Genomic DNA, 9027 nt, shown 5'->3' with positions numbered 1-9027 from the left:
CGCTCAACAACTGCCAGACACGAACTCGCGAGACTTGCTGGGAAATGCAGTTTTTCACCGAATGGAAATTTCCAAGATATGCGTTTAGAAGAGTGAGTGGAAATTTACTCTGTTTCTCTGCCTTGCTCTGTCTGCCTTGAGGGATGTTTTTTTTGGAAGTCAGACGATTTAACCATCTGACTGTTGACGCTGCTGTCAGTTATCATTATGATTCCTAAAGGCTTTGATTGATTATGACAGTTGCATTTATTACATTTTTATCATTTTTATGTTGTTACACGTCATGTTATGCTACATTGTTTTTGCTGGTATTATTAAAACTGCTAATAGTAGTGGTAGTGGTAGTTATTTTAGGTTATAGTTAAATATATAGCCTATTAAATGTGAATGTGTAGCCTCAGTATAAACAAATGTAATGTGTGCACACATTAGTAAGCACAAACATTTAGGGTGCATATTCAGCAGCTATATTTAAGTCCCTGTCTGCACGGGAGGAGCTGTTGACGATAAGAGAGATTTTCATATTCTTTCATATTTCATGTAATAGGATTATCATTTTTTTTTTTTAAATAGTAAACCCTGCATGGCTTGACCTCCAGAGTATTATGTTGTAATACAGTGATGGCACAATAGTTGGTGGGGCGATCGCTCCTATTGCTAAAACAATGACAATTATTTCCTCTTGATGATTTCCAAAAAACAGCTTCATCAGAACCATCCCACTTATAAAATAAAAACTTGTGTTGTTGCAAAAGCAAATAATGCATAACTTGATATGCCTAATGGGCATTATTGCAGGCAAATGCTTCAGAATATGTGGACCTCTGAATAAGTCAAAGGGAAATGGGTAAAACCTTTGAAAACTCCTTGCCTGGTATTAAAAGAGGCACTTGTTGGCCCTTTCTGGATTTTTCCAGATTACAAATGTCATCCGAAATCTGATTGGGATGTCTGTAATCCATCAGAGCAGAGGTTTGTAGTATTTTCTGTGATGTGCAACCGTTCAGAGACATTAGCTTATAGCCAAGTTATTTTAGGTTAATCAGCTACCTTGTGATTTTATATAATAAAAGGTTTGTTTGATAATCACTTGTGTTGAAAAGTCAATAAAAAGTTACTCTTTTAGTTAAATGTCTAATAATTTAAAGAAACATCTTGTCATCTAAATATTTACTAAAGTAGGTATCTCAATGTTTAGTGCAGCAGTCAATGTTGTTGTTTTTTTTCTTTTTTTTTCTTCCAGTTTTATTTAATATATAGGCCTGGGTGTAATTTGTTTTGTCTCTTTTTCAAGTTAAAAGAGTCAAAACCAAAGTGTGGCAATGCACTTTCCTAAATAAAAGAAAAGGAAGTGTTGTCATGTTTGGTGGACCATAGCTTCCCGTATGCACCTGTCCATTCTCCTCATCTTCACAGCTCAACAAAGGAGAATTTAGCTGGAGAAATATCTTGTAGGCGTCTTGCACCCAAACGCGTCACGGGTGCGCGGGGCGTGGAATCCAACGGACATAAGGAGGACGCGAGGCTGCATTGTCTGACGGGCTTTGAATGTGACACGGGAGGAAGAACAACTGGCTGTTGGAAGTCCAATCAACAAACTCCCAACTGCGCGGTCCGAAGAAGCGGCGGTGCTGTAGGTGGACGGGTCTTCGCCAAGGGGTCAATTCTTCTTTCTTCACATCTTCCATGCGGTGCGTCGAGTGCCGCTTCAGCGTCTGTAGCGTCTGCTAACACTAGCCTCCAAGGTACATGCATTGTGTTTTGACGGTGCAGCCGGCGGGTTTGTTTGTAACCACGACGTGACTGTTTTATTATTTAAAATGCATGTCGGTGTGAAGCGTGTTTTCGGTAATGGCACCTCTCTCTCGATAATTGATTATCTTGTCTTAACTGATTGTCAGACCTACATTTGAGCTTGCCCGAAATATGTTACAGGAAACGCATGTTTGAATTAAATGCAATTCATGACTGACTTGTTTGCCGTGTTTAATCCACATACCCGAGTAACGATGGCTAATAGTTTAGACTACAAGCTCCTTTAAGATCCGCAGCTTTTTGCAGTCGGATGAACGTGTGAGTCTTCTAGAAATTTTCCTTCCACCTGATTGGTGCGTCTGTGCCCACGCGCCTAGCCGTGAACTGATGTCGCCTCTTCCTTTGAATTCACAAAGGCAGTCTCAGGCTGTCAGCCTCATCTGGCCATGAACTCAATCGGCATTGTTCTGGACATTGTGCTTGCTGCTTCAGGACGGAGTCAGCTGTCCTTCACAGTGTGCCCATTATTATGACAGAAAACAGAGGTAGGGTTTCCCTTTTAAAGGGGTGTCCACATGTGTCACTGCTGCTCATCTGAAATTCAGTTTCAAAGAATAAACTGATCTGTAAATGTTTTGACTTTACTTGTTTGGTGCAGTTGATATTTAGTCTGTGGACTGTGCTATACCTCTGGGCATTGATCTAACTTTCTGGCATTCATACATGGAAGAGCTGGTTTGTGTATCTCTTGGCTTTTGAATACCTGGCTGCCATAGACTTCAATGTTAAACCTTTTTTTTTTGCAGCGTTCCCCACTGGTAGAGGTCAGTTGCAGGCTTCTCCTCTAATACATATTGCAGAGCAGAATGGGGACGGAAATAATTGCTATTGTTATTATTTAAAGGTCCCACTTTGTATAAATTAAGATTTAATTTTTTTTTTTTTTTTTTTTTTTTATAAGGCAGATCAAGGTGCAATAAATACTGCTAAAGTGTCAAAACGCTCAGTCCATTGAAAAATGCAAAAAGCCATTACTCTGTAAACTGTGCTGTTGGTACTTTTGTAAGTTTGTGATATGTCTGCCGTCAGCACGGCCCACTGTCCAACCTATCATATGGAAAAAAAAAAAAAAAACACTAAGCGGCCAATATATAATGGAGCTAGTAAAGCTTCAACACTGACTATTTTCCGCGTCACTCAGAAAATAGTCAGCCAATTGGAAGAAAGGGTCATTGATATCAATGCACAGACACAAAACAGCCTGTTCGTGGTCGAGCTCCAGAGAAAAGATTAAGAGGGAAGATGTTTAATTATATTAAGATGTCTTTTGGTACTTAAAACCACAAAGATACCTTCTTGTGTAGATCCAGACTGCAAATAAAACACTGGAAAACTGGTAAGATATGAGACCTTTAAACTTGATACAAAGTTAGTGTCCCTTTGGCACTGGAGGCACTATATTTGATCTTTTTGGCAAAAGGCTGAATGAGGACCATCTAAATATGTCCAGGCATACTGGGATGATAGTGATTATATTTGAATCCTTCATTATATAACTTTGCCAATAAAACGAGTTTCTTGGGCAGTGTACGTTGAGCACATGGCGTGGAGATGATGATGAGGTAAAAGGAAAACAAAGACCTCTTTTGTAGAGAAAGATGGTTCTGCATAAAGCATGGTTGTGAAGACGAAGGCGTGGGGTGATTTTTCTGCCATGCAAGACATCAGAGTGTTTTAGTGTGTTTGAGACTGACACAAAACATTTGCTCACCAAGCATATTACTTTTTTGGTGACATTGGAAGTTATTGAAACCATCTCCGTATCATCTCATGAGTGTCTGTTTAATTTGGATTATTTAGCATGTATGGAGAAAGTTTGGTGGTGCCATTTCCGGGTTGAGCAAACAGTTATTTTCATTTCTAATCTAGGTCCTGAAGAGGTCAGTGTAACAGCTTTAGGTGTGTGTATTAATTGTGGTATGATAAAACAATAAAAAAAAATAAAAATAAAAAAAAAAGGCATTTAGAATTGGTCTTTGTTTTGTGTGAATAGGTAATGTCTTGTTTGCTTGTGGGTCCCTTCACTTATTATTTATTAATGGCATAAAATCGAGGGTCAAAATTCTGTTGTAGAGAAGCTGATTATTTTTTTTGACTACCTACAGTATATGTACCATGTTTATAATCTTCAAAAATTATAGTAGACACAAGTCAGGCTCCATATTAGGTAATGTAGCAATACATAGTCTTTGGCTACACATTTTTGACTCTCGATGTCTTACGTAATGTGTCTTTGAAGTTTTTAGTGGAATGGTTTGAGTTATTTTGTATTTAAAACAATTGAGGAGGAAAGTCATCAGCAGGCTTAAACCCAAGGACTCGCCCTGCAAGTGCTGCAGTTGCAAAACTGAATTAAACTTGTTAATTTTCATGTTGTTTATAGAGCAATGTCATATTTCATAATTTTGTTCATTAGTGATGTTGATAATTCTAAAGTGATGTTCAGTTTGATGTTGGTAACGTTGTGTTTCTGTCCTTTTTGTCTGAGAGGCTGTTGTAAAAGGTAATGCGTTTGTGTTCAGTGTTTTTCCCCCTCAAATCAAATCAATGCCCTAATGAGGTGTTTGTCTTTGCTGTCTTGCAGGAATGTTAACTCTAGGCTTTTCTAGACCAGAGGCCTACAACATCCTCCGCTAAAACTAGAACGACCTCAGTGCCGGTGGATAATCCCATCCGAAGCACACCTAGTGTATTTGACCTGACGGTGGATCCTACAGCTTCCATCCAGACAGCAAACCAAAGCAGAGCATTTCCCCTTTTTTTGTTAATTACATCCATAACCTTGACTATATACATTCCTTTTTTGGAAGGATTTGTGTAACTGTGAGCTTTCCAAGAGGGAGATTTTTTTTTAATTTTTTTTAAAGCAATCTGTAACAATGGGTCCCGGAATGGAAGCAGCGGACATAGCTGTGGTGGCACTGTATTTTGTGCTGTTGCTAGTCATTGGGTTTTTGGCTATGTGGAAATCCAATCGGAGCACCGTGAGCGGCTACTTCCTGGCTGGACGCTCCATGACATGGATAGTGATAGGTGCATCGCTCTTCGTCAGTAACATTGGCAGTGAACATTTCATAGGTCTGGCTGGCTCAGGAGCAGTGAGTGGGTTTGCTGTAGGTGCTTGGGAATTCAATGCACTTTTGCTTCTGCAGCTTCTTGGCTGGGTGTTTATCCCTGTCTATATCCACTCGGGAGTCTACACCATGCCTGATTACCTGTCAAAACGCTACGGTGGCAACAGGCTGAAGGTTTACTTTGCTTTCTTGTCTGTGTTACTGTACATTTTTACCAAGATTTCTGTGGACTTGTATGCTGGAGCTCTGTTTATTCAAGAGTCTTTGGGGTGGAACCTTTACGTGTCTATAGTTCTGCTCATCAGTTTCACTGCTTTACTCACCGTCACTGGTGGATTGGTGGCAGTGCTGTACACAGATGCCCTTCAGGCAGTGTTGATGATTGGTGGAGCCCTGACCTTGGCCATCATTAGCCTTGTCAAAGTGGGTGGGCTAGAGGGTGTCAGAACTAAGTACCTGCAGGCAGTTCCTAATGTTTCTGCTATAATGGCCAGTGGAAACTACACTTACTCGCCTTCCTGTCGCATTGAGCCCAAACCAGATTCGCTGCGCCTCCTCCGAGGTCCCCTGGATGAAGTCACCCCTTGGCCTGGCTTCATTTTTGGCCAGACCCCTGCATCTATTTGGTACTGGTGTGCGGACCAGGTCATTGTTCAGAGAGTACTAGCAGCAAAAAACATTGTTCACGCTAAATGCTCAACACTCATGGCTGGCTTTCTCAAGATCCTACCCATGTTTTTAATCGTCATTCCGGGAATGATCTCCCGCATCTTGTTCCCAGATGAGATTGCCTGCATCGGGCCAGAGCACTGCATGGCTGTGTGTGGTTCTGAGGCCGGCTGCTCAAACATTGCCTACCCACGCCTGGTCATGGCAGTGATGCCTGTGGGACTCAGGGGACTGATGATGGCCGTCATGATCGCTGCCCTGATGAGTGATCTTGACTCGATCTTCAACAGTGCAAGCACCATCTTCACACTGGACATCTACCAAACTGTTCGGAGTGAGGTGTCTCAGCGGGAGCTGCTGTTTGTGGGCCGCATGTTCGTTGTGCTCATGGTGGGGATCAGCATTGCCTGGGTCCCTGTCATTATTGAGATGCAAGGTGGACAGACGTACATCTACATCCAGGAAATTGCTGGCTACCTTACTCCACCAATCGCTGCCCTCTTCCTGCTTGGTGTGTTCTGGAAACGGTGCAATGAGACAGGTGCATTCTGGGGAGGGATGACAGGTTTCACACTCGGCGTTACACGACTGACCCTAGCTTTTATTTACCGCCAGCCTCGCTGTGACCAGCCAGATAATAGGCCTGCCTTCATCATTAATGTTCACTACATGTATTTTGCCGCCGGGTTGTTCTGGCTTTCAGGTTTGGTGGCGGTGGTGGTCAGTCTCTGCACCCCTCCACCAGAGGAAGAGCAGGTTCGCACTACGACATTGTGGGGGCTCCGCCACATTGAAATGGTTCCAATGAAGGGCCAAGAGGAAATGTACCGACTGACCGAGAACAGCCAATGTAATGGCGATGGAAGCCTCCGTAAAGAAATGCCCCCAGATGTCAGAAAGGAGATGTGTTTGGACGGGGCGGACGTTAAACTTCTGGTCCCATCCACTGACCATGACCCAAAGACCCCGAGTACAGAAACATCGCCTGCCACCACCCCTGCAGAACAGTTTGGTAATGGAAGGATGGAGATGAACACAGTGGAGGAAAGCTGCCATGGAAATGGGGAGACCAGTCGTTGCATGCGTTTAATGCACTGGTTTTGTGGGTACGACGAAGGACCACAGAGTGCTCAGCAAAAAGTGTTGCCAGAGGATGCCAGAGTCATTGCCGAGTTGCTGTATGAGCCACCGAGAGTCAAACTTTTCCTCAACTTGGGCTTGTTATTGGTCTGCTCTGTGGGCATTTTCATGTTTGTTTATTTCTCACTGTAGTTGACCGCTGCACTGAACTAAAGGGGGACTGGTGTGAAGGAGGCGGGTTTGTGGGAGGTGTGGAGCTGTTACAAACAGTCGAATTTTTAGAGATTTGAGGAGATTCGTCTGTAATATTTACAGTTGTCTTTTGTAGCACCCTAACAGGGATCTAAGCTTATTCTAATCATTGAAAAAAAAACAGATTAAAAGGTACTTCTCTATGACTCTTGACTGGCGTGTGCATTTTGTACAGCGCTTGTTGTTAATCCTGCATCAAGAATATCTATTGGGATTTTTAGAGTCATTATACTCAAAGTCAATTTAATATTTGCCTTACGTGATATATGCCCTTGTGTCCTGCGATATAAGCTTTTTCTTTCACTCTTGTTGACAGTGACTGTAGGCTTAGTAGCTGGTGTAGCATATACAATGTATGTCTGTCTTAAATTTTAAGTTATAGACCATGATTGTTTTATACTGAACACTTGTTATTATTATTATTATTATTATTATTATTATACTACAGTAAAACTTCAAGTAAGTAATACATTTTCATTGTGTTTTGGATTGTCTTTTCTTTTATTCTTGAGAGAATGAATAGAAATTATATCCAGGGCTCTGTTTTGTAAGGGGACCATTATCATATTGCTAATAGGCATTGCTTCACTGCCGGTGTTGTGTATATAATCATTATGTTTATGATGATTTATTAAAATTGTTTTATTTTTTTTATTATTTGTTTTGACTGGCGGTTTTACATTTTTGTCATCTTACAGTTCACATTTGGTATTTAAAATATGTACATCTTTTGCAACAGGAAAGAGAGGCAAAAGAAACACAACATTATAAATTTCCACTTTTTAAAAAGAAGGTACTTCCAGATTGGCTGTTAAATATGTTGTCATTGTTGACCAAAATTACAGTCTTGTCTGGAGCTGTAATGTTATTTTTGATTTTTTGTATACTGTGTTTCCTACTGTTGTGTTTTTTTTGGGTGTCTGGCTGCATTCTGTGTTAAAGTTCAAAACCAACATACAGCTTTTTAATGGACTACTATTGTATCTTAAGAAAAAGCCACAAGTACCAATGCTCATGATTCTGTATCCGTTTATATTACATGCATATCTCATCTTATTTCACATCATCAAAAAGTGTGTTGAGTCTGTTAACATTATGTAAAATAATATTTCAGAGTTCATTGAATTACCCACAGCATACTGTTAATCTATAATAGGCTATTTCTTATGTACCTGTGTGTTAATGTATTTAGTGTACTGCTGTGCTGAAATGTCATTTAATCTAGTTTCAAGTGCATTTTTTTTTTTTATAACCGTTATACCAAATGTGTCTTAGTAAGCAATGCTAAGGGGAAAAAAAGATAAAAAGTCAAAGAACACAAACACTAAGTTGTTTTATACCCTGAATGTTTTGTGCCGTGAATACCACATCTGTTTAAACTCATGTCATCAATCAGCTTTGTCATGTATGTCTTTAGTTGATTTGATAATGCAAAACAGAAATGACCTTTCAGATTTCGTTGCAGGATTAGCACATCACTTGATGAACTTATTTGTTCGATTTTTAAAGATACTTCAACCAGCTGCATAAGGTTCCTGGCCTTCTGGGTTGTGGTCATCACTTCCACAGCGTAATGTGTCCACATATCAACACCTCACCCTCAGAAAAATATGGGTTTTAGAATTTAGCACCAGTGTTAAATGGCTTCTGTCCAAAACAGTGCAGAGTCATAATGTGAAAGGCCAATCCTTCTTAATGTCAGTCATAAATGATGCATAACATGGAGGATAGTTCACAGATGATCTCTGTTTGGGAAAGAGCTTTAAAACTTTTACTGTCTTTCTGAGAGATTAAACATTGTTATTTTTATGGATTTTATTTTTAGAGATGGGAAATAAAGTTTCTGTGGAGACCAAATGACGAATGTGTTTTCATTCTTTATATTCTGAGAGAAATTAAACGAGAGGATAAACTGAGGAACTTTTATCTTTGTGTCAAGTCAGGTGATTTGTTGACTTGTGGTGCAACAAACACTGTTGCAACATCAGAAACATTTTTACCTATAAATTGATTATGAGCTGGTTTCAAGATAGAAGAACTCAAGAATCTGTTTTAAAGAAAGCAGGTCACATTAGTTGTGTTCCAGACTTTGCAATTCCTCTTATGTGGTTATGTTGGTATTTACACTCATTTTATT

At 40.2% G+C, this 9027-nt stretch overlaps 1 protein-coding gene across 1 annotated transcript; it reads left to right on the top strand.

The window, feature by feature from the left end:
* The first annotated feature begins 1445 nt into the window (after positions 1 to 1445).
* On the top strand, positions 1446 to 8747 carry slc5a3b (solute carrier family 5 member 3b). Its single transcript, XM_069153976.1, has 2 exons — positions 1446 to 1745; positions 4400 to 8747. The coding sequence occupies exon 2, from the start codon at positions 4695 to 4697 to the stop codon at positions 6828 to 6830; it is 2136 nt and encodes a 711-aa protein (XP_069010077.1). The 5' UTR covers positions 1446 to 1745; positions 4400 to 4694; the 3' UTR covers positions 6831 to 8747.
* Positions 8748 to 9027: the final 280 nt, after the last annotated feature.

This window comes from Embiotoca jacksoni, unplaced genomic scaffold (assembly GCF_022577435.1).
Source record: "Embiotoca jacksoni isolate LCO1_2020_lvr unplaced genomic scaffold, fEmbJac1.0.p SCAF_2, whole genome shotgun sequence".
Lineage (NCBI taxonomy): Eukaryota > Metazoa > Chordata > Actinopteri > Embiotocidae > Embiotoca > Embiotoca jacksoni.
Note: the sequence above shows the minus strand (reverse complement) of the source record. Positions and strands in the feature narration are given on the sequence as shown.